We start from the raw sequence: 25,095 nt of genomic DNA, 5'->3' as shown, positions 1-25,095 counted from the left end.
TTACAAGCGGAACTCGAAAACTTTTAGCACGTTTTTATTATTACAGCTTTCAAGGTTAAAGGACAACTCCGGTGCAAAATGAACCTCGGGTGTAATAACACATTGGTACAGACTAAATCGTTCCCTGAGATTTGTTTTCATGATAATCGAATATAAAGAGTTTTATCTCTAAAAACAGTTTAGCTTATAACGCTAGTATATTGGGCATCGAGTAAGCAAAAAGAGATCGCTAGTTAATACCATTAACAAGGCTCAAATTAGCCCCACACTAACACGGCAGCATAATGAGTGTCCTTACATGCAAACCGAAGCATTGAGAACTTTGTAAGTGTATAGACAGTTTAATAAGAAGATACTTTACACAGACAGTACAGTTAGCGCATACAGACAGCAGCCATCTTGGAAAACAGCCTCGATCAATCGAACCACGAAGGTGAGCGAACAGTACGTGTAGATATTGAAGATAAGATAAATTATATATTTTTTTTTATTTTCTCTGTTGCGTTCAGTGCTTCTCTTATGGGCTCAGTGCTTTCTTCCGGAAACAACGGACCATATGAGATTCCAAGTCACAGTTCAGCTCACGTATCACCGTGTTCGTGGTTTGACTGATCGAGACTGTTTTCCAAGATGGGTCCTGTCTGTATGCGCTAGCTGTACTGTCTGTGTAACGTATCTTCTTATTAAACTGTCTATACACTTACAAAGTTCTCAATGCTTCGATTTGCATGTAAGAACCCTCATTATGCTGCCGTGTTAGTGTGGGGCTAATTTGAGCCTTGTTAGTGGTATTAACTAGCGATCTCTTTTTGCTTACTCGATGCCCAATATACTAGCGTTATAAGCTAAACTGTTTTTAGAGATAAAACTCTTTACATTCGATTATCATGAAAACAAATCTCAGGGAACGATTTAGTCTGTACCAATGTGTTATTACACCCGAGGTTCATTTTGCACCGGAGTTGTCCTTTAACTAATCGTGAAAAGTTGATTATAGCATTATACTTAGATCTATGGCATTATATTTAGATTGTTGCAGTGATGAGCAACAATGTAGCCGATCACAGACATGTTGAGCGCATGAATGCAGTGATATCGTCATTGCAACACGATTTCTGGGCTCTAACGAATACTTATCATTCCTAACAGTGAAAACACAATGTTAATAAGAGATTTGTTGATTATAACCAAAGAATATAGGAGCCATTCTACCGAAAGGGTGACATTTCTGTCCTCAGGACATTAAATGTATAAAATTGCATGAAATTTAACTCTAAAAGACATTTTATTATTAAGCAAAATGTCCTGCACATTAAGCTAACTACAAATTTAAAATGTATAATTAAAAACATTAATAAAAACTACATGGAACACTAAAAAAATAGCATTTTCTGCATGTCCCCACTCTTTATCTCTAAAATTTACCATGAAATATGATGATTAAAATCCTTCAGAAATCTTAATTTGTTTGCATTGTTGTGTGACTTTATATCCAATCTATGCTTTAAAATGTTTTTTTTTTCATGAGAAAAAAATATTTTATCTAATATTTTAGATAAAATACAATTTTTAGTCCTGTCCCCGGGTTTTCACTCAGTCCTGTTATCCTAACACATCCCCCCCTCTGAAAAATTTGGAATATTCCACAAGACACATTTTCAACAGGAAGTTGGATCATCTGGATCTTCTGAAGGCAATGGGAAGACCATAAGTAAGTCCTCTCATTTTAATTTCTGTATATTTGATGAAATTGTAACTATGACTGAGAAGGTAAATCTCAACATACTGTCCTGTTACCTAAATTATTTCTTAGATTTTATTTGTTTATTTTAAAAATATGAACTTTTGGTAAGTCACTAGAAATTGCTCAGTGTCCTCATACTGTTAGCATGTATGCTATGTGACCATATGGCATGTATTTGATAACTTTTTGCTTAAAAACTCAATCCTGTTACTTTCAGTCCTGTTGCTTATATGAATAAATAACAGGAGTGAGTTAAAGTAACAGGAGTGAGTAGAGTCCTCTGTTTTGTTGATTTAATACTGTAAATATTAGTTTATATAATACTATTCACCTGAATTATGAGTTTTAAGGTTGCAATACTTATATTGTAGACATTAGCATTAGTTTTATAATGTGAACACCATACTTCCAGGAAGCCAGTCCACCACGAGGTAACTTAAACGTTGTGTCTTTGTCTTTCTTATATTTTGTAGAAAATGGAGAAAACCCATACTATGCAGGTGCCAGAAACACACACCTATGGCATATTGCAATGGAAGGAGCGAAACCGCAACCCTCTCTTTTCCCCCTTTTTTGTCTTAACTTCCCTCTTTCTCCCTCCATCTCTCTTCTTCTCTCTCTCCTTCTTTCTCTTTCCACCTCCTTCTCTGTGAAGTACTTCTAGCACATAGTACATCACTTCAACACAGAAATCTTATGCACACACAGTCATGTAGACTCTCTCTAATACACACACATATGGACGTTCATTCCTGTTACCAAGTGTTCATTCCTGTTACAATGTGTTCATTCCTGTTACTATTTTTTTTCTTTTTTCTAAAAAAATAAAGTTAAACCAGTGTTTTTATCAGTTTTGTTTGGTCCATCATTTATACAATAGTTTAATAAATTAAATTATTAAAACAATTGTAAACTTGAGGGTTTGGTCTTCTTTAAAATGAAAAAAATGGCTTTGTGTTTTTTATTAAAATACACCTTGCCTTAATAAATAGTGATTTTTTTCCACAAATATCAATTATTTAAACATATAACCAACAATTTCTTTAAAATAAACACTTTCTTGTGGGGAAAACAAAGGAATTAATTGACATGCTTTTAAACATGCTTTTTAAATGGCACATGAGTTTCGGTAACAGGACTGAGAAAATATGTGTCCATCTTCTGCTTAAACCTTGTAAAAAAAAAAAAAAAAAGTTGGCTGAGATTGACCAATACACATTTTGAATAGTTAAATATGTGTAGTATTAGATTCAGTGTTGAAAAAAGATAAAAAATCAAGTTTAATTTGGAGAGTTACAACAAGCAAATGTCACCCATTCGGTGGAATGGCTCATAGATAAAAGGGATTGTTATAACGGGAGTTTTGGCGAGAGTCCAGAACTCAGTCACTGATAAACTTGAGCGGTTTGAGAGCTTCAGCGATTTTAAAGGAAGTGTTCTTTGATCACTTTCTATATATAACTTAATCACAGTTTAAATAAAAGATTATTTTCATCATACTAAGAGAAACAATGTGAAGTTGACCGTTTAGTCACTGCTGGTTTGATTTACTGACACAAGGACAGTAGGCTACATGAATCATTAAATATCAGGAATCACTGGTCACAGATCAGGCATTAAAATGAACAATTACTTACATGTGGTCGCATTACTGTCGAGTCCATATCGTAAAAGTCTGTTTGCAAAGCCTGCGCCGAAATTGCCACTGATTTACCAAAGAATCCACCGTGAAATATACTGAATACATATAAATAATGCTCAACTGAGACATTCACATTGTTGAAAATAAAAAAACACTTTTCTACCATTAGGATCCTTTTGAAGGTAATGTTATTTTTATTCCAGTGATCCTGTATCACTCTTCTCTCCTCATCTCACTAACGCGCGAGTGGGCAGGGCCAAAGTTGCATTGATGAAGTAGGCATTGATTTTCTTCTGCAGAGGCTCTCTTTCACCAATGCGTCATTTGCTTCTTTGGACTAACAAGGACGTTTCCAGTTCTGAAACTTACAGGATATTCTTTTAGTATGATGACCTCTTATATGTCAAAAGCTCAAGGAAAATTTGATTTCTCAGTTCATGACCCCTTTAAAGCTACGAACATTAACATTTTAAACATTTGCAAGAAACATCCAAAGGCCGGGGAACCTAACAGACAAATAAATAAATAAAGATAAATTAGATTAACTTAAAAAGCATCTACATCCCAGACTTGATCACTATAACAAAAGGAAACTGTAGTTTTGTACTTTTATTTTTAGAAGGTTATACTTGTGCAAATACTCTGCAGAATCAGGGGATGAGGTGGAGATGGAGAGCCTATGCTACTCTATTTTCACTCTATACAACTCTTTTATCTATGCCTGGGTTTGTCAATGTCAGCAGACATTAAGTGACAAGGAATTGCAGAGGAGGAAAAAGCCCACAGTAAATAAACCACTAGACTAGTAAAGTCTGGGGAGGAACATAAAAGAATAGAAAGTTAGAATGAGAGAATAGGGGCAAAAATAGAGAGAAAACTGGTGAGAAATGGGAACACAAATTGTGTGTGAAATGATTCCCAGAAAATGTGGCTCTGGTGTTTTGCATGACTGATCAAGTTATCATGCTCTCCATTTGACATATTGAGCTAATGCAGGCCGAATTATCTACATTTACATTCTTGTCAAGTTTGGTGACTCATAGCTCAACAATTTTCTCACCACAGTATCACAAACACAAACTCAAGTCACGCTTGATTCAACAAGGTACTGAAAAGCAATATGAGAACCAAACCTGCCATGTAGGGATAAACCACACACATTGGACTCATTGGACAGTGGACTGTGAATAAAGTATATTAGAAAAAGTTAAAGGTACACTGCAACAAAAGGGTCTGAATGTTCAATGATCAAATTCAAACCCACAGCACTCATTAACAGTGTGGATGGGATGAGTGGTAGAAATGTGTGCGAGGATGGCCATTTTGTTACTGAGATGATGAGCCCAACTCAAAACCACTCCCTAAGCCCTTTACCTTGCTGGTTCCAAGCAACCTGACAGACTAAACCAGGGGTTTCCAACCTTTTCTTGAAAGCCAACCCCCCTGTGACTGAAAATATTTAGGCCCTATTTGAGGTACCACCTCAGATTTTGAGCAATGTATAACAAAAATAATACATATCACAACATCTCTGCATATTCACTTTCTTTAATCCAAGTCTGGGGTCGGTAAGATTTTTTTTTTAAATGTTTTTGAAAGTTTTAAAATGCTTACATTTTCACCAAAGCTGCATTCATTAGATAAAAAAAATAAAGTAAAAACTGTAAAATATATGTGCATTAAATTGATCAGAATGAATTTCTTCAACCCCAAACTCTTTAAACGGTATTATATATAAAAAACAAATTACACCTTTTATAGTTTTCTTGTCACTGGCCTTTAGACCGGAATCAAAAATCCATGCTTTGAAAACAACGCCAAGACTACGGCAAGAGAGAATAATTAAAATGGAATTGATTTCATCATCATACAGCACAACTGTCTGATGCATTTTACTTACAAAAAAGGCAAGAGCTGGCTGACGTTGCATGACTAACAATTTCCAGGAGTTAGTTTGCACAAGTTTTTATTAGCTCTTTGTAAAACCAGGTTGCTACAATGATCACTTAATAACTACTAGTTGCTTAATTTACAACTTTGTCTCAGTCTTCCAAGCTAAGTGTGGTCCCTAGCTAGAATAACGTGCAAAGTGGACCAGACTTTTTTTCCCAAATAGTTAATAATCCAATAAACCACTAGAAAACACATGACTCCTATCATATTGTCACTCTCACCTCAAAATCCAACAAGGACTTTCATAGGACAGGACTAGAGGAGGGTTTGAGATAGGGCCATGAAGTTAGGTGGGACCACTGTTAAGTGAAGGGTGTCAAACACACCCATAAATCCCAAATGTATGGTACCTGGAAGGCCAGTTGATTGGAGAGAGGGTGTCTCCTTCTGAATCAGTCTGAAGTGACCATTGGTTGGCTGACTGGCTACGGGAGCTAAATCAGTTGAGAAACACCCAAAATAGTGAACTACTCAACTGTTTATGCGTAGGGAGGGGGAGGGGGTGGTTCGGGGGCTTAAAAAAAAGAGGGGGAAAAAACTTGAGAAACCAGGTTCCTGAAAAGAAAGTAGGCCCTCAAATAAATTATGAAAATGAAGTCTGGCTTGCTGGGAACTGGGTTTTAAAAGGCCAAGTCCTCATTTGTTGATATTAACTAGCCAATCTAACTTTATACTGACATTATGAATGGGCTCTGGGTCTTTCCTGAATATCATTCTTTATCATATTCATTTGTAATTTTTTGGCTTGACTTCATGCCAGGAATTTAAATTTGGCTGGAATCTTTTGTTGCTTAATTTGGCAAGCACTTTAAATCCAAAGCATCACACAAAGCATTGACCCATGCCATAAAGAAACAGCTGCCAAATGACAGTAAAGGTCAATGCTAATGTTTCATACTGAATAGAGCCCACCCATCTTTAAGGAGTAGTAGAAACATTCCTAACAGTATGCAAGCCAAATCCTGCAAACTGACGGCTTTCTTTTGGGGAAAACACCTGTGAAAGACAGATTCAGGGGAATACCAGCCAACATTCTTTAAAAACGGAAAGAATAATAGAAGAAAATTAAGATACTGACATATCAAGATTCTACTTGGTGACTGTAAGATGGAGAGACAAAAAAAGAAGAAGAAACAGCTAACATGTTAAGACTCACCTGTGTCTTTGAAGGATGTTTTGAGCCTGCTGCTCAATAAAAAGATCACCAGGAGATGCTTCCTGTTTGGGAGATGGCATCATGACCCTTCGACCTGTATTAGGCGAGCTGGGAACCCCCATCGCCCCTGGTTCCCTCCCTGGAACCCTGGCAGACCCAGACACATCCATATATGCAGATGGGTCAGGTGCAACCCCTCCACTTTCATGCAATCTATTCCGCTCTAGGGCCCTCCTCTGGTTCTCCAGATTCATCATCCTTTCGCGCTCAGAGATGGAGTCTGTGCGTTCTCTGCTGTATTTTGGATCGGTGTGAATGTGAGAGCTGGCCCTATCTACATGATGGCTGGTGGTGTAAGCATTTTGCTCCACTCTGTCTTCTCCTTCTACACTTGACCTGTGTTGTCGGTCTGAGCTGTCGGGCTCTCTGGAGGTTCTGGAGTAGCGAGCGGAATAGTCGGTTTCTGTCTCCTGATCCAGAGAGATGCCATAGCGCTCTGCTAGTTGACGGCGCCGTTCTGCCTTGTAGCGAGCAATCCTTTCAGCTTTAGAGTCCAGCTCTGCCACATGAGTGGAGCTAGTGCTGTAGACAGACTCCGGTTGGACTGTGTAGGTTCTGGACTGAACCTCTGCACTGTGCGGATTTGGGAAGTTTGGGTCATTTTTGCTATAGTGCTGAAGAGAAACTGCGATGAGAGAGAAAAGAAGGCAGTTTACACTAAATCAATTTGCCCAAATCTTTAACTTTAAGTAACCAAACACCAGCTAATCAACCCAAACCTATCATCATGTGTGTTGATATGCACCATTTAATTATTATTAAGGGTGTACTCACACTAGGCACAGTTATCTTGTACTGAGTGCGATTGTCCCCCCTCCACACTGCCCCGCTGGCCTGCACTCACATTGCACTCAACGTTCCGGGCCGGAACACACTTACGTCATTTACGTTACAACTTTTTCTTTTGAAGAAAAGCGTTTTTCGCAAATAGACTTATCTAATGGATTTATCATTTATGCCGCGCAGTGATTTTTACTTTATTGTGCTGCACATATCAGCGTATCACATATCACATATCATATTATTACGGCGGCAGAAGACTATGGAGGAATTTGCAGCTATACTCGCAAACTACAAATCCTGTTCGTCAACAAGGTGAGAACCAGACACAAAATACTCAAATTAATTAAAAAGTGTACTAAGTAATAATGGAAGATGTTTGCTGTCGTAATAATGATAGTAGCGCACACGAATAGTAGCCGTTCCGTGCTCCGGGCCTACGGAGCGATCACATGCGCTCGGGCACGTTTCAGATCGCCATGTGTGAGTACACCCTAAAGGCCTGTTCACACGGGACGAATTTCACGCGCGATATTCGCCAACGTTTAATGCCTCGTGACTAAACAAAGGGCGCCAATGTGAGTGTGCACACCAACACGAAAAACGCCACGCGTAAAAGCGTCATTTTTTTAAAAACGCCTCGGGTTCGTTTTTTTAGTTTGACGCGCCGCGTCAAAAACTATCCGACCAATGAGATTGGCGCTTTTGCTCACGTGTCTGGAGCTTCTGAAGTTACAGTAAAACACAACTTGGGGGTGCTCAAACACAAAACGGTCTTGCCGAGCACACATATACGTAACGGCAAAGAAGATATACGCCAAGTAGCGTCTACACTGCCAGGAAGAAATAAGACGAGGAAGATGCAAGGCAAGATGAATGTAGAGCTGCTGGTCTCGGAACATAAAGAACTATATGACAAACGCGACAGCGACCACAAAAACCTTGATAAAAGAGAATGTTATGGAGTGGTATTGCAGAGCAAATGGGCGCCATCTAATGTCAGGGAATGAATTTGCATGTTCACTCGGCTCATCGTCAGCGAAAATCGCTTGGGTGTGAACAAAAAACGCGTTGAAAAACGCTGCCGAATAACGCGGGCCGATATTCGTCCCGGTGTGTACGAGTCTTAAGATGTTTAGTGTATGTCATTTCTCATTGAGTTTCATTTCTCACTGTTATAGAGGAGTGAACAAATCTATTAAAAAATAAGCACATTTCTCACCTGTACAGGGGTCACAGGTGTCTGCTGCACGGGTATATCTAGGAGTGTCCTCCTCTAGCATTCGATTGGTTACTAGACCGCCACAGCCTGGGAGATTTTGGAGAACATCACCATCGATTCCCTCCAGACGCCGTGCAATTCGTTCTTTCCTATAAACAGGAGTGCTAGTGTTAAGGATATTTCTCAATCTAGGAAAAACATATAATTACATATATTTTTAATGTTTCTGAAAGTAGTCTTTTGTCTTTTAACAAGGCATCATTAATTTGGAATTAAAAATAGAGTAAAAATAAAAGTAATATTTTGAAAAATCACTGCAATTTAAAATAACTTTCTATCTGAATATATTTTAAAATGCAATTTGTTCCTGTGAATGCAAAGCTGAACTTTCAGCAGCCATTACTCCAGTCTTCAGTGTCACATGATCCTTCAAAAATGTTTATTATACATTTAATTATTTTGGGGCATGTATGCTACTTTAAGTCTGATGAAGAGCATAAAGCTTGAGAAGTTGTGTAGTGGGAGGAAAATTAAAGTGTATTTTGGCAATAACAGCATGCAGGCAATTTTGTGATTATGTTATTCTCACCAAACACCAGCAATAACTGAACTTTGGCTGTGCATGCTTTGTAAGACTGATTTAACTTCTCACCTGTTCATGTCCCAACTCTGACTCGTGCTTATACTCTCAAAACGTTTCCTTAATTCTGAGACTAAAGAGAAAAAGAAAAGTGATGGATGGGTAAAAGAATGAGACAAAAGAGGGAGGATAAATAGGATAAATCAAACCATTACAAATAGTGAAACATATTGTACTTTATATCACGTATTTGTGATATTTCAACTCAGAAATGTAAGCAAAGCAATCAGAGCTTACTGTATACTGTAAGATGCACAATGTTTCACCCAACATGAGCACAATCTAAAGACTGGATAGTAATCCAATTTTTACACAATTGAGCTTTTCTGTATTTAATACCAAGTCAGGTTTCATGATGTATCTGATGTATTACACTAACCCTCCAGCCTAGTAAGTACAGTACACTGCTATGTCCTTTCAGTGACACATTTCCAATAATAGTTGAGGTGACAGAAGTCCAGTGTGTTATCTGAAACAAAAGCTGCTTACACTTAAGTCGTCTGACATTAGCTAGGAGAATGGCTGCATTTCCACAAAAGTTAGCCAATCATAGGTGCATCCTCAGTGAGTGTTGTTTCAGCAGCATGGGAATATGACACTCAACTATGTCCTGTCACTATAGTGACCAGTGAAGTGATTGAGAGGGGACTCATCATGGGCTAATGTGTACACGACACACTAACAGTGCTTCCTTAGCCTGGGGCCTATACCATGAAGCCGGTTTAGGTGGCTAGCCAGGTACATTTCAGTTTAGTTAGCGCCAACCCTGGGTTTTAGGCACCATGAAAGTGGTCTGGCTTTAAGCAGTGTTCATCACCATAACGCTCCACGGATAACCTGGTCTGGGCCAGGTAATGTTCCAGGTAAGAGGTTGCAAACCGAACTTGGGCCAATCAGCTGTGAGGAAAGTGACATGTCTGATGCCATAAAATCACTCCACCTGTTTCTACTCCAAATTAAAAGGTCACTACATAGCAAAGGATTTTAAAGGACAAAATCGTCTGGCTTTTAGTAATGCTTGTTTAGAATAATACATTTTTATGATTTAGATATTATTTATGTAATTATTATACCCTCAATCGATCACACATGTACAATTTTAGTTCATCAATTATTACGCAGAGTTTAAATGAATAAATATATAAAAAGGTAATATAAATGCGCTTTAGAATCAATAGATGAAGCTATAAAATAATGACGTGAGCTTAAATGTTCAATTCTCTCTATACCTTCATCAACTGTATAAACTAACTTCACAACTTTTACTTGCACTGATATACAGTAGCGATACTTTTTCTTTTAGTTGTCCTCTTTCATTGACAGCTATTTTCTTCTTACTGTGTAAATTTGTTTAAATTCTTAATATTTTAATACTTTTATTTAATAAGTGAATTTTATAAAAATGCTTCTCTCGCAAGAAATGAATTTCAATTCAGTTTTGAATGAGTTTCACTCTTTCTCAGCGTGATTGGCTGTTCGCTACTGATGTCACACCTAAACTCCTTAAGTCAGGATCAAAGCCTCAGTTGACAGAAAGTTGATGATCAGCATCATGGTACCAACAAAGCCTGGTTGGATTGGTTTGGTCTTTTCAACTCAAAACTAATCCTGCAACCCTGAGTTTGTTCAACTACCATCATGGTACAGGCCCCTGGTCTCTTTGGTATTCAAAGCAAATATCTGGGTGGTGCAATGAAAAGGATTTCCTTTTTTTCCCTTTCCCTTTCACATAGTCCAGTAAGGCTAAAGTGCATCTTACAACTAATTGCTTAGCTTAAAGGCACAAAATGTAATTTGAGACGCTAGAGGTCACGTTCAAACAGGCGTATAGCTTGATGACACTGTGAAGGAGCTTGGAATGATGGGAGCTGACGTCCTCAACTCCACTGCTAATTAGGGCTGCGTGATATGTTGAAATTATCGAAATATCGCAAATATACATATCGCGATATGCATATCGCAATGGCTTGCTAGAAACAACAGAGTGGCATGCTAGACGCTGCAACAACTACTAGGCCTACTGTATTTTTTTTTTCATGAGACTCACTGTATTGCCATGGTATCTATGGCAGTAAAAACCATTTTCTGAAATGGGAACACCTACTGTTACCTCATCAAATAAACAAATAAATTAATTGATAAATAAACAAAAGAGAGAGAGATTCACATTGTTAGCCTTTGATCAGATTTCACGATTCAATGTGGATTGCCAACCACAATCCGTTTTATCATAACAAAAAATATTTCTCAGAGTGACTTGATTTCATCCATCAGGAATTAATTGGATGGTGAAAAGTGTTATGTACTAGAATGGAGCCAAACCAAATGTAAGTTTGTTAGAAAATGTATTTTTTGACAATTTTGCTATTAGGTAAATATCCAATAAGTGACATCAGCAAAAAAAGGACAACAATTTAAGTGAAACAAAGTTATTACATTTTAATTGAAGATTACAAAGAGAAACTAAGCCAAAGTTTTTCTTTTGAATAAAATGCACAATGAATCATTCACAATAAGACAAATATGGTAAATTTTGTTTTCTTTAAGTGTTATGACATCATTAAAGTCAATAAAAAACAACAGTCTAATCAGAGACTGACGATGTGTTCTAGCCTATAGAGTGGTGCAAGGATTACATCAAAACCTGGAAAACTAATTCGCCAATGATTCCCTAGAGATTTTTCTATGGGTTTTTCTATATTTAAATAAGGTCTGTGGCAAACCGAAGCGGACAATACTGTGACGTTTTGTTCTACAACGTAAATTATACACACCCATTCTGAAAACACAAATTTTGAAGCAGTTATGTTTATTTTTTTTAATGTTTCTAATAAGTAACTAGATAAGGGAGTGTGTGCAGATTAAGTTGTAAAACAAAACGTCAAAGTATCAAGTCATGTTTACTACAGACTTAATTTTACTTATGAATTGAAAAACCCCCATTATAAAACCCCATAGGAAAATCTCATAGAAACCACTGGTGAATTAGTCTTCCTGTTTCTGACGTCATCCCTGTTCCACTGGGTAAACGTAACAACTTCGTTAATAATAACTAAAAGACAAAAATGTCTTTTGGGGCTTACCAGAAGCAGGCTGCTCATGCGAGAGCCCCACAGAATCCTGTTCGCCCACTCTCTTTCACACAACTATCACATTTTCAGGGCTAATAAGCAAGACAACAACAGGTGGCCCCATGTAGACCAAATATAGGTCATCAGTGTCCCATCCCCCCTAACACATGTGTCCAGCACTCATCAAGACAATGCTAAGTGAAACAACATACAGTCTTGAAGCAACTTGTAAGAACTTTGATCAAGGCACTATTACATACTTTGTTACTTGCCATTTTAGTAGACAGTTGTCATCTAACGTGAATACAAAATGTCTCATGTAAATACAGTATATCAGGGACAGCCCTCCTAAAATTAAGTGGGCCTAAGAACCACAATGATCATTTAGTGTTCAAATTCTCTTTGAGATTGAACCTTTGTATTAAAATTCTTGACCATAAAACACCTCCATTAAAAGTGCAGAAGTCAACTGAATCTTGCCAAGTATATGACAGAGCTCCTGACTGCTAGTTTAGTGAGAGTCTTCACTGTGTAAGTACTAAACTAGTATATAATAGCCATGATAAAACACCACGCAACTGTAGTGTTGATGTAATTTGTACTTACCCTTGGGTGTATTTCCCAGCAGACTGACATCTACTTCTTTGTTGGTTCCCTCGTCTTTCTCCTCAAACGAGAACTCTTTCTGGAAGCTGGACAGAGTGAACCAAATTTAAATTTCAATATATTTTGCATATAATACAACAGAAACAGAAGAGGTCTCAGTATTGCCTGCTTTTGTAAAAGCAGAACCTGAAAAGGCATCTGAATCTTGGCAGATATCACAGTTCCAACTTCCATCCCAAAGAAAATGTGAAATGCAATATCCTCACTTAATTTTCTTTTTATAACTGGATTTTTTTTTATTTTTTTTTAAGAGAAAATATTTTCCTGACAGGAAATAAGGTCACAGGCTCAAAGCATACAAGAAAAGGGCAAAAAATATATATAATTAGCTGGGAGAGTAAATATCACACATTTATCTAAAAGTGTAGACACATCCCAAGTTGTTCAAGTGAATACACCATTTTAAAAAGCATGACTACATCTGTACACAACAGGTACACATAATAACATAGTCCTCTTAAATTGTTCAAAACTTATACAAGACTTTCAAAGACTGAGATACTGTTGGTGTGGATATTTCCCATGGAAATTGTACAGTAAATCAAACCCAAGTTACATAAACATTCTACATATTTGCATAAAAATAAGGATCTTACCTAAGAGCTCTCCGTTGTAGTTTGGTACTGTCAACTTTAGGGGCTGTTTCTCCTGTGAAGCCTGTGCACACAAAAGAAAGCACAGCCTTCAGACAACAAATACTCCTGCTGGTGACAGGACTGATCAGCGAAAGATGTTTCAAAGGCCCCATGTGAAGGGCAGGAACGAAAACAATAGTATCCATTTCATGGATGTCAACATGGTGCTGTGTCCATAGGTGAACAGACTTATTTCTGTATGCACACATACATCTGTATGCACAGAGTCAACTGCCTGGGCCCATGTGCTGAATGTCGTTTCAACAGCTTTGTTAGTCAAAGTGACTACCATGTAATGCGCAAAGTCATCTGTATCTCTGAAATTATTCTGCATCCATAAAATGATGCACAAAACACACTCACAGACCTCCATTATCATCAAGTGTAAGGCAATAAAAAGAATGTAGCAATACAGTGATAATGAATTATGCCAAATACTAATAATAAATGTTCATTTTACATTACGTATATTTTAAAAGGTAAATAAAGGGATAATATAAATCAATACCCTTATTATTATCATTATTATTATTATTATTATTATTATAAATAAAAATAGTTGTGAATGCAAAATAAATTGTGATCTAGGGGGAAAAATAGTAAAATAAAAAAATAGAATAAAATAATAAAATAAATATAAAAATAAAATACTTATTTAATATAATAAAATAAAAATATATCAAATCCAATAATCGCCGATAACCAATATACAAGCATCCCTTCAAAAAAAGAAAAAAAAAATATTACTCTAAAGGGATTCATTTAACAATGTTTTGTTATTATTCACATGAGTAATGCAAAGAAATGACTAATACTGTTGTTATCATCTGAATAAGCACATGGAGATCTGACATCTGAGCCTCACAGAGGGATCGGAAGACCAGAACATGTGTTTCCACTTTACCCACAGATCAATAGCCTTACCACACACATTCATCCAGACTAAACAACCTTTCTGACATCTTAAAAATTTGATATTCAAATATTTTAATCCAAATTAAGGACTGTGGTTAGATGTCATTTCCTCCTCTCCACAAACACTATTTGAGAAGAGAAAGTGAATAAAAGTGCCAACTGATGGACTCTGGTTTGGTACAGAGCGAGTTTTCACAGCTGGGATGAGTATCTGCTAAAAACATTCCCCAGCGCATAAAAATCTCCTCTTACTTCAGTCAAAGGGCCTGCAGATGAGACAACATCAACTGAAGGTGGAATGAAAGAGAACAGGAACATTTTGGAAGGAACTTATGAAACTGGGTGGAGGCAAAATAATGTGGGGATTTGTGCCGTTATGCCTAATAGAAATTGTTGTTTTTTTAAAACTGTGAATTCACAACAAATGACAGAAATCACTCTGTTACCCTGCACTTCGTGTACCATTTGTTACTGATGTTTATTGTTGCATCTGGGATAATTCAACTACAAAGCTATTGCTCTTCAGGCAAACTAAGTGATTAATGACACAGCGTTGAAAACAAATCGTTGACAGATTTTCCAATGTCCTTACAGTAAATTAACACTACTGAGTAAATGAAAAGTTAATGACAATGTTTCCCATGCAGAAGCAGGAACAAAAACACAAAACCATCAAACAAACTGACAGTTAGTAATGCAGATAAAGTAGATTGATCACTCAAATTTTCCTAAGCACTCATTATGTGCATTGCATGGTCTTGTTGAGAGCACCCACCGCTAACAGACATCCAGAAAACATTGGCTCTGTGCCCTCTTAAGTACAGATGCTAATCAGACACAGTCAAGTGTGACATTTACAGCACTTGAAATGGCATGCGTGTTATTCCACAGCCCTGTGACACACCAAAATACCTCTCTGATCTACAACAACCATCACATTAAAGCTGATCGCACTGCTCTGAAACCTGTTCAGGTTCATTTTTATGTTCCAGCATATCACACACCTGTTTTCCAGCACAGTCAGTATCAAATAATATGGTGACTGATAAACTTGCATAAATATAGGATTCAGTCATTGATATCTGGCATTAGTCGGAGATAAAGCACATGGACGTGATACAGTTGAAGCAAGTCAAAGCCTGTACTTTGGTCATATGACCATAAACAATCTTGGTCATATGACCAAGATCATAAATCCAAAGCTTACAACGATTGAAAAGTTTATCAAGGAACATTTAGAAAACGTTTACCACAATGCAAGTAAATAAAGTAACTTAAAATAAGTTAAAAATATACATTTTATTTAATATTTATTGTATTAATAAACTATGTAATTAGATTTAAATTAATATGTAATATTTAATACATTACATGCATTTTATTTTGTAATATTTATCAATAATAAAATACTTTGATATTTATTAACAATAAATTATTCAAAAGTTTGGGATCAGTAAGATTTTCAACGTTTTTGAAAGAAGCCTGTAAAAAATGATTTGTTAGTTTGACAAAAAAAAGTAAGTTACCTGGTTGCCTTAAAATTTTGAGTTAATTGAAACTAAAAATGTGAGTTTTTACAACAAGCGATTTTGTTGTCCTAACTTAAGATTAAATATTGTATCAACTTAGTCAAGCAATTAAAGGGATTAAGTTAACTTACAATTTTAAGTTCACTCAACTTAATCTTAACTACATATAGTTTGTTGTAACAATGAACTAAGAAGTTTAACCGGTTGCCTTAAAATTATGAGTTAAATCAACTTCAACACAACTTAAAACAACAAAAGCTTTTTTGTTAAAAGAAATTATTCTGGAATAACAGCACAAATAAACCATAACTTTAACATTTATTATAACATTCACAAAAATATGAATTAATTGAATTGTCTGACAAGTATAAATTATACTTATTAAATTATAATTGTATTATAGTATACATTAGTATGATATAATTAACTGCTGCTTGAATAAAAACATAAAAACACATTAAAGCAACAATACAAGCATGCTATAACTGTCAAGCATGTGCGAGAATAAACAAATGTCAGTGTGATGATATTAAAATCAGCTTGAATTGAGTGCAATAGAATTAAAAACAAAAACCCATTTAATGAACATGACGCATGAAAATCATTTTCTCAAAACAATATTTTATTTCTCAAACAGTATTAAAAGGGTTAGTTCACCCAAAAATGAAAATTGTCATTACTCGCGCTCATGTCATTCCAAACCTGAAAGATATTCATTCGTCTTTGGAACACAAATTAAGATATTTTAATGAAATCTGAGAGCTTTTTGTCCATCCATTGACAGCCTATGCAACTATCACTTTCAAACCCCAGAAAGGTAATAAAGACATCATTGAAGTAATCCATGTGACTCCAGTGGATTAACCTCAAGTTTATGAAGCGATGTGAGTGCTTTGTGATTCACTTATTGTGATTCAATTATTTTAAAACAGTAATGCTTTAATAAATGTAGGTCTTGGCCACGTCAGTTTAAAATAGCTTAAAATTATTTCAGTTACTCCAAAGAACTTTACAGTCTACCTGGGGTAGACCCCCTCCCCTGAAAAAAAGAAAAGGTATTGGCCAACCCCAATGTTTGCACAAAAAAATTGTGAACGTGCGTTGGAGATTGATAGATTCATATTTTGTAAATATTTTTATTTTTGTGTGCAAATAAAGCACTCACATCACTTCCTAAACTTGAGGTTAATCCACTGGAGTCACATGGATTACTTCAATGATGTCTTTATTACCTTTCTGGGGTTTGAAAGTGATAGTTGCATAGGCTGTCAATGGATGCACAAAAAGCTCTCAGATTTCATTAAAATATCTTAATTTGTGTTCCAAAGACGAATGAATATCTTACAGGTTTGGAACGACATGAGCGCGAGTAATGACAATTTTCATTTTTGGGTGAACTAACCCTGCGAAACAGTTTTCTTCATCTATTCCACATTTTCAAAGACTTACACCAATTCATAACATTTAATAATGAATATTAAGCTTACAACAGTTTAGTTACAAGGATATTTCATTTGAACTCAAAATCTCCAAAAAACACTGTTGCAAACACTGTTTTTATATGTAATTCAATGAGTGAGTGTATGTGAAGTGAAATGTGAATGGATGAGCGAGTGCAATGAAAGAAGAAAAAATAAACACTTACATTAATGAAAAGGAGAAAATCATTGTGTTCAATGATATCCAACTTCAGAGCTAGCAAAGAGTTATATTTGTGAGATTTTGTTTTCAAAACAGACGAATAAAAACATGTCAGAATGTCAGTGAGTGTTGAGTAGGGGAGAGTAAAATCCTCTTCCACTAAACACTGAACAGTTTGTTCCTTACTCCATGAACTCTGGCCGAACATACCTCGCCACCACTTTTTGGAGTACTTCAAATGTATATTTGACCTCCTTGGGGTAAGTGATGTTCAGAGCATAAAGAAGCCCCATTAGTATAGCAAAGGCATTTGACACGTCCGTTAAGCCATCAAGCACAATCACCTCCTCTAACACCACAGCCACATCGATTATTTCCTTTGGGAGGAGGTTTGCAGTGTTCGCCTCTGTGACCACCAAGAGTCCAACATTCATCCCCTTCACCACCTCTTCCTCATCAGTTGGCTAATAAGAGAACAAGGAAATTACTATGAATCACAAATTTACAAAGCCTTTGTAGGTTAACAATGAATGAGTTTTAAACAGAGGTGTGTTTCCATTAGAATAAGGGTATGTGAATAATCTATAGTACAATTAATGGTAAATGTTCTTTAATGTTTTAAATATATCAAACCAATAATGCTTTAATAAATGTAGGTCTTGGCCACGTCAGTTTAAATAGCTTAAAACTATTTCAGTTACTCCAAAGAACTTTACAGTCTACCTGGGGTAGACCCCCTCCCCTGAAAAAAAGAAAAGGCATTGGCCTTATTAAAGGCATTATTAAAACAAACATGATATTTACATACCTCACAAATTTTGATGAACTTGGAGGGTTCCTCTTTGAGGAAGTAAGGAAGCCAACGAAGGACAACTGCTCTTCTACGTTGGTTTGAGCTCTGCAATGAATAACATTGTTTTAAAGGGTTAGTTCACCCAAAAATGAAAATGATGTCATTAATGACTCAGCCTCATGTCGCTCCAAGCCCTAAGACCTCCGTTCATCTCCGGAACACAGTTTAAGATATTTTAGATTTAGTCCGAAAGCTTTCTGTCCCTCCATTGAAAATGTATGTATACTGTCCTTGTCCAGAAAGGAAATAAAGACATCATCAAAGTAGTCCATGTGACATCAGTGGGTTAGTTAGAATGTTTTGAAGCATCGAAAATACATTTTGGTCCAAAAATAACACAAACTACGACTTTATTCAGCATTGTATTGTCTTCCAGTTCTGTTGTCAATCCGCGTTCAGTGCCGCTGCTGACGTAAGACGCTGCTGACGTGTGTCTGGTGTGTGTGTGTGTGTGTGTGTATTCTGGTTCTGTTGTGGATCCGCGTTCAGTGACGCCGCTGACGTAAGACGCTGCTGACGTGTGTCTGGTGCGCCCGAGCTTCGTTTACAGTCTGAGGGAGACGCACGCTGGAAACAAAACAATCTTCGCAAACATGTCTAAGGATTTCCACACAGAGGAAGACTTGCATTTTTTTGCCCAGCCATATTTATTTGAACCCGAATACACAGACGGACCAGACACACGTCAGCAGCGTCTTACGTCAGCGGCGGCACTGAACGCGGATCCTCAACAGAACTGGAAGACAATACAATGCTGAATAAAGTCGTAGTTTTTGTTATTTTTGGACCAAAATGTATTTTCGATGCTTCAACACATTCTAACTAACCCACTGATGTCACATGGACTACTTTGATGATGTCTTTATTTCCTTTCTGGACAAGGACAGTATACCGTACATACATTTTCAATGGAGGGACAGAAAACTCTCGGACTAAATCTAAAATATCTTAAACTGTGTTCCGAAGATGAACGGAGGTCTTACGGGCTTGGAGCGACATGAGGGAGAGTCATTAATGACATTATTTTCATTTTTGGGTGAAATAACCCTTTAAATAAAAACTAGTAGTCATAAGCCACTTTTCCACTGTGAGGCCAGTGCAACCCAGGGCAAACAGCGTGCCGGGAGGGGGCCAATAGCCTCGGACCTTGAGCACCGAGGCCAAAATCAAGTTGCGTTGCATAGAAATTTTAATTAATCAGGCATGTGACACTGGAACCATTTTTCTAATTCTAAATTAAATTCACATATACTCACATCATCTTCAAGAGACTGAATCAGGCTCTGATGTTCTATAAAATGTTCTATTTCTATTTCTAATGTTCTATAAAATGTTCTATAAAAGAGAAGATTACAAATAAACAGTGTTGGGGAAGTTACTTTTAAAAAGTAGTGTTTTCTCGTTACTCGTTACTTCTTAAAAAAGTAATCCGTTACTTTACTTCCCCTTTGGAAAGTAACTTTTTATGTTACTCGTTACTTTTACGTTACTTTTATGTTGCTTGACTTTGGGCAGAACCCAATATCTGTTCCTAAATGTGTAGGCCTACATAAAATTCTACTATGAACTCTACTTATTGAAAAACTAGAAAAAAAAGAAAGATTTTGAGATAGAAAAATAAAATATGTTTATTTAAATAACATTTGAAAAACCTGTATAAACTGAACACCAAAGCACAATATTAACTATTGAGCGGTGGTGACGCGTTCATGAAAAATGTCACAAAGAACCGGCAAAAGAAATGATTATGAATATCGAATATCAAATATAGCAAGGAGACATTTCAATTGTTTATTAATAAACAAGTGTTTTCTTTGTCAGTCAGTGTCGGCTGCAAAGATAAAGTTGACGATGCTGACTCGCGATCTTCACAGTAGTGAACGCGCCAGAGAGAAATGCACATTTCATATGGATTACATGCAGAGAGTCTGTTTTCTCTCGTTTTGAATAGTTTTGTTTTAAAGTACACATTTCAAGCTTTCTATATATTTCTCAGATCTTTGAGGCAAGTAGCTTGCGCTAAGTTTCGGTTCATTTATGAGACGAGCTCAGTCCACGCGCTGGCACGGAGCTCCTGAGAAGTCCTGATTATATTGCCTGCTATATTTACTGCTTATTTATTAAAGACAATTGGTTGATGAAACATTGATTAAAATTAAGATACAATTAATACAAAACGAAATTCACTTTAAAGAAAGGCTTTCTAAAAAAACAAACTTAATGAAGTGGTCAAAATCATGTCTGCCCACTCTATTTGTCTCCCGATTGCGCATCTTATGCTCTTACTCATGGTTTTCACTTTTCATATAATCAACATTGATGAAATTAAAAAATAAATTATTTTATTTAAACAGAAATATGAAACTAAATCGTTTTCTTTAATGACTAGGCTACAACACGCAGGTCTATACAGAGAAATTTAATATCGGAGCGGGATTTGAGCGAACCCCGTCTTACTGTAAGCATGTGGGGGTCGAGGTACGATTTTCGAGCAATCATCGAATATTATTTTGCTTGATATGCCAATCCTTAATATTTGGTGTTTTAAATGCATGTTTGAGGTCTCTGTGAAAGATTTAAAGCAGTCTTTTAGTGCCGCTTTCAGAGCGGTCAAGTCCGAAGAACTGTTACGTCCATAACATTGTTTCTTTCCTCATAAATGCGAACACGAAAAATTCAATACAATTAATATTTTATGTTCTGTGGAGAGCCAACCCTTCTTCATCCGGTGGGAGTATTACTTTTGGTTTGCGCAGTGTAATTCACAGAATTGATTGCTCTGCTACCAGCCTCTGTCACGTTCCATGTGGAGCTTGTGACTATTGCAAGCGCGCAGCAGAGGAGACAGTGTGTTGCTGTCAAATCTGTCCATGGGAAAAGTAACGTTGTGCGGAAATGAAAAAGGAACTACGTTTCGTTACCAAATTTTCTGTAGTAACGCGTTACACTACTTTTTACCCGAAAAAGTAGTTACGTTACTGTAACGCGTTACTTTGTAACGCGTTACACACAACACTGCAAATAAATATTTGTGTGTGCTGTAAGGTGGTTAGAAAAAATTAAATCGGCACAATTATAATAAATTTAAACTATTTTCGGACCTTTCCCCGCCTATACATTAAATTAATACGACAAAACCAGTTGTGATAGAGACATATTATTGAATTTTAAAATTACTTACCATAAACAGCCTAAGTTTGCAGAGAAGCAAATGGCTCCTTCCCCAGGTCTGGTCCAAGATACGTCGTGTAACGTTAATTGGCAAACATGTTCAAAGCTCAACAAGTCTGAAATATTACATAAAAAGATTCATTTGAACACTTATTGCTTCAGAAACATAAGTATAACAGTTCAATCTCTATTACTTAACGTTATTGCCGTTTCCTTCTCTTAAAGGAAACGTCAACTTAACCTGAATGCGTTAACGTTAGCAGCACGGCCAATACGCATTCGTTTAATCACGACGAAAATGAAAAATAATTAAACTATTATTTATCGGGATTATTTTAAGGTTGAATCGCTTCACTAACAGCCTAACTAAACCGTAACGTAAAAGATGACATAAGAAACACACTAACTTTTAAACAACTTCAATGGAAACTTCTGGAATTTCTGAGGCAAAATTATTAACTTACTTATAACGTTAGATTTCTTATAACGTTAGATAGGGCTTCTACCTATCCCTTTTCGAACAGGTTGATTATTATGCTAAAAAAATATATATATATATATTTTTTATTGTTTTTGTGTTTAATTATTTGTATGGATACTTCATACGTATTGCTGTCTTTATTTATTTATTTTATTATTATTTTTATTAATTGTTCGAAATAAAGATTTCATTCATTCATTCATTCAGATTTAAACCATCTTCTGATTTTTCGCTGCCTAGGAAATAAATTTCATTACCCTTAGACAAAACCAGTCTATAAATACATTGCATTTTAAAATTACTTACCATAAACAGTCTTGTTTCCTTGCTTCTGAAGAAGCTGAAGAGAAAATCGCGCCTTCTCTTTCAAGTGTCGTCTGTTGTTTACACTCGGGCGTCCGGCGCATGCGCAGGGAAAATTAAGACTCAGAGTGAACTATCTATTAGTACAATCAACTCATGTTTTTATTTTATATCAGTGCATTGCCACCAAGCCATTAGTTTAATCAACCTAAACTAAAAATGTTTTGTTATCTGAACAACATTAGTGAATCTAAGTTGATTTGACAAAATAAAATATGTTGTGTTAACAAATCATGGAAATCATTTTTTACAGTATGCTCACCAAGACTGCATTTATTTGATCAAAAATACTGTAAAAAAACTGCAATGAAATAATATTACAATTTCTATTTTATTATATTTTAAAACAATTTATTCCTGTGATTTCAGCAGCCATTACTCCAGACTTCAGGGTCACATGATTCTTCAAAAATCATTCTAATATGCTGATTTGGTGCTCACGATACATTTCTTTTTATTATCAATATTGAAACTGGTTGTGTTGCTTAATATTTTTGTGGAAATCATGACTTTTTTTCAAATAGAAATATTTCATAATATTAGACATTTCTTTACTGCTGCTTTTGAAAAGTTTAATGCATCCTTGCTTTTTCTTGAACGATGACTGAAACTTTGTATTACTGGCAATTTATTGCTTTTTTAAGAGCAATACTTTGGATTAAAGCATCTGCTAAATGATTAAATGTACATTTAAATGTTCCTGAAAAAGTATTAATTTCTTAAAAAAAAAAAAATACATACGACCCCAAATCACTTCAAGTGATAAAACTACATGAAAGTCAGCAAGTAGTACATGCTAGTCATGAATTCAAAACACACTTACAGGATGAAACCTAAAAATAGGAAAACACTGAGCCAAAATGTGGCAGTGAGGTGTTAGCACTTGTCTCAGCTAATAAAGGATTAGTCTTCAAGAGGAATAGGATTAGCCAATGTGGACACAGGAAGTGTGCCATTGTGCATATGTATGGCATCACTTAAATCATGATTTTTAAATGGTGCTTTATGTTTTAATACCAGATCAACTCTGAACATTCTTCAATGCCCTTCAAAAGAGTTAAACTGTTATTTAGCACATAACAGCACATACACAGACAGAGAGGGAGATCTTAAGAGTCTTAAAAAAGACAGCTGGTGTCTGCACTCCAGGAAAGGGGGAATTAGGTGAAGGGGAATCTCTAAAACCCATTCACACATTTACACATTAACCCATTTACATTTAAAGCAGTCCAAACACTGACTAGGATACTTCCACTATAAATGAAAGCAAATTGAACATTTTAATAAACTATAAATTAATTTGATGCATAAAATGTATGTCTAAGAGTGGATTGCTGGACACAAACACCTGTTATAAATGTGAAAATGCATTTAACTAAGAACAGACAGGATAAATGGAAAAGCAAGTGTCGTTGCGCAAGTGCACAGTCCAAAACAAAACCATTAAAAGGCAATACTGTGCGTCAAACTCTCTTAAACTGACTAACAGACCCAACTACAGAATTTAAACTATTGAAAAGATTCAATATCTAAACCACAGTATGCAAAAGCGACGACACTTGCTCTGCTTCAAAATGCCTCAGTTCTCTTTTTTAGTCAGCGAGTCCCTTGTTCTGAATACTTCTGTCCTTGGAGGCTCTAGCACCATTAAAACCCAAGTAGCATTAACAGAGACGTGGTGGGCCTGTCCTGTTCTGTCCCACCCCAACTGCCATTTACTCACCTTGGCACAACTTGACATGGTTGATATAGTTGAAGATCCAGGGGTTCCGGTACATATTGATAGAATAAAACAAGGAGTGGATGACTGATAAGAAAAGAAAGTGACCAGAAAGGTCGGGGGGGGGGGATAGTGAAGGACCTAAGAGAGGAGGAAAAATAGGAGAAAGAGAGAGAGGACTGCAGAAAGGCAGCAGTGTCTGAACTGCAAGGTGATGCAGAGTTAGCTGCAGCAGTCCTGGGACAGCCAGAGAAGGGAGGTGGAGAGAAAGAGAGAGAGAGAAATGCTGCGAGGGGAGGAGGAGAACAGTATCTCTCCAACACTATGACACTCTGCTGACGGAGAGCCTCTCGCTGTCTGCATGGCTACTGCTAAATGCTAGCAAGGTAACTACGGTGCTAATGCTACTCACTGCTAATCAGATTAACAATACTGAGGCTGGGGGATGAGGGAGAGAGAGAGAAAGATATAAAGAAAGGGGAAAGAGATGGAGGACAGCAACAGTCAAACAGTAGCGGTTGTGTGCACTAGCAGCTGCATACAGTGGATGTGTGTTTAGCTTTTAGGACAGCTGAAAGGGTGAGAAAGTAAGAGAAGATAATTGCCTCAAAGGAACAAGAAATTCCAATCGTCTCTTGGCAATGACATATTCGTGGTACTTAGAGAAGGAGAGAGTGGAAAAGCAAGATCTCTGCCATGGAGAACATAACTTGCCAAGTCATATTGTTGTGCTAAGTACTCAAAGGAGGGACAAAATAATAGACGATGTGTGGACTAGAAAAATCACTTGAATTATGGACACATCAGGTCTTTCCCGTTCTGTTTTACCAATATCAACAGATGATGCTGCGTG

At 36.5% G+C, this 25,095-nt stretch overlaps 1 protein-coding gene across 13 annotated transcripts in view; it reads right to left on the bottom strand.

The window, feature by feature from the left end:
- svila (supervillin a) overlaps window positions 1-24,592 on the bottom strand; it is a 72,253-nt gene extending 47,661 nt beyond the window's left edge. For 5 of the 13 annotated variants that reach the window (XR_008807486.1, XM_056255566.1, XM_056255569.1 and 2 more), the window contains exons 1-7: window positions 24,246-24,591; window positions 13,531-13,591; window positions 12,875-12,960; window positions 9,210-9,270; window positions 8,558-8,706; window positions 6,496-7,180; window positions 5,690-5,773 (exon numbers count right to left, since the gene is read on the bottom strand). Coding sequence is in view for 12 of the 13 variants with exons in the window: in XM_056255566.1 (XP_056111541.1) it covers window positions 5,690-5,773; window positions 6,496-7,180; window positions 8,558-8,706; window positions 9,210-9,270; window positions 12,875-12,960; window positions 13,531-13,591; window positions 24,246-24,300 (1,181 nt within the window). In the remaining variant the exon portion in view is untranslated. Of the gene's footprint in view, window positions 1-5,689; window positions 5,774-6,495; window positions 7,181-8,557; window positions 8,707-9,209; window positions 9,271-12,874; window positions 12,961-13,530; window positions 13,592-24,245 lie in introns of all 13 variants that reach the window. The other 8 variants (XM_056255564.1, XM_056255567.1, XM_056255565.1 and 5 more) reach the window with 5 other exon arrangements.
- Window positions 24,593-25,095: the final 503 nt, after the last annotated feature.

The sequence above is a fragment of the Rhinichthys klamathensis genome, unplaced genomic scaffold (assembly GCF_029890125.1).
Source record: "Rhinichthys klamathensis goyatoka isolate OS25496 unplaced genomic scaffold, OSU_Roscu_1.1 h1tg000121l_1, whole genome shotgun sequence".
Classification (NCBI taxonomy): Eukaryota; Metazoa; Chordata; class Actinopteri; order Cypriniformes; family Leuciscidae; genus Rhinichthys; species Rhinichthys klamathensis.
Note: the sequence above shows the minus strand (reverse complement) of the source record. Positions and strands in the feature narration are given on the sequence as shown.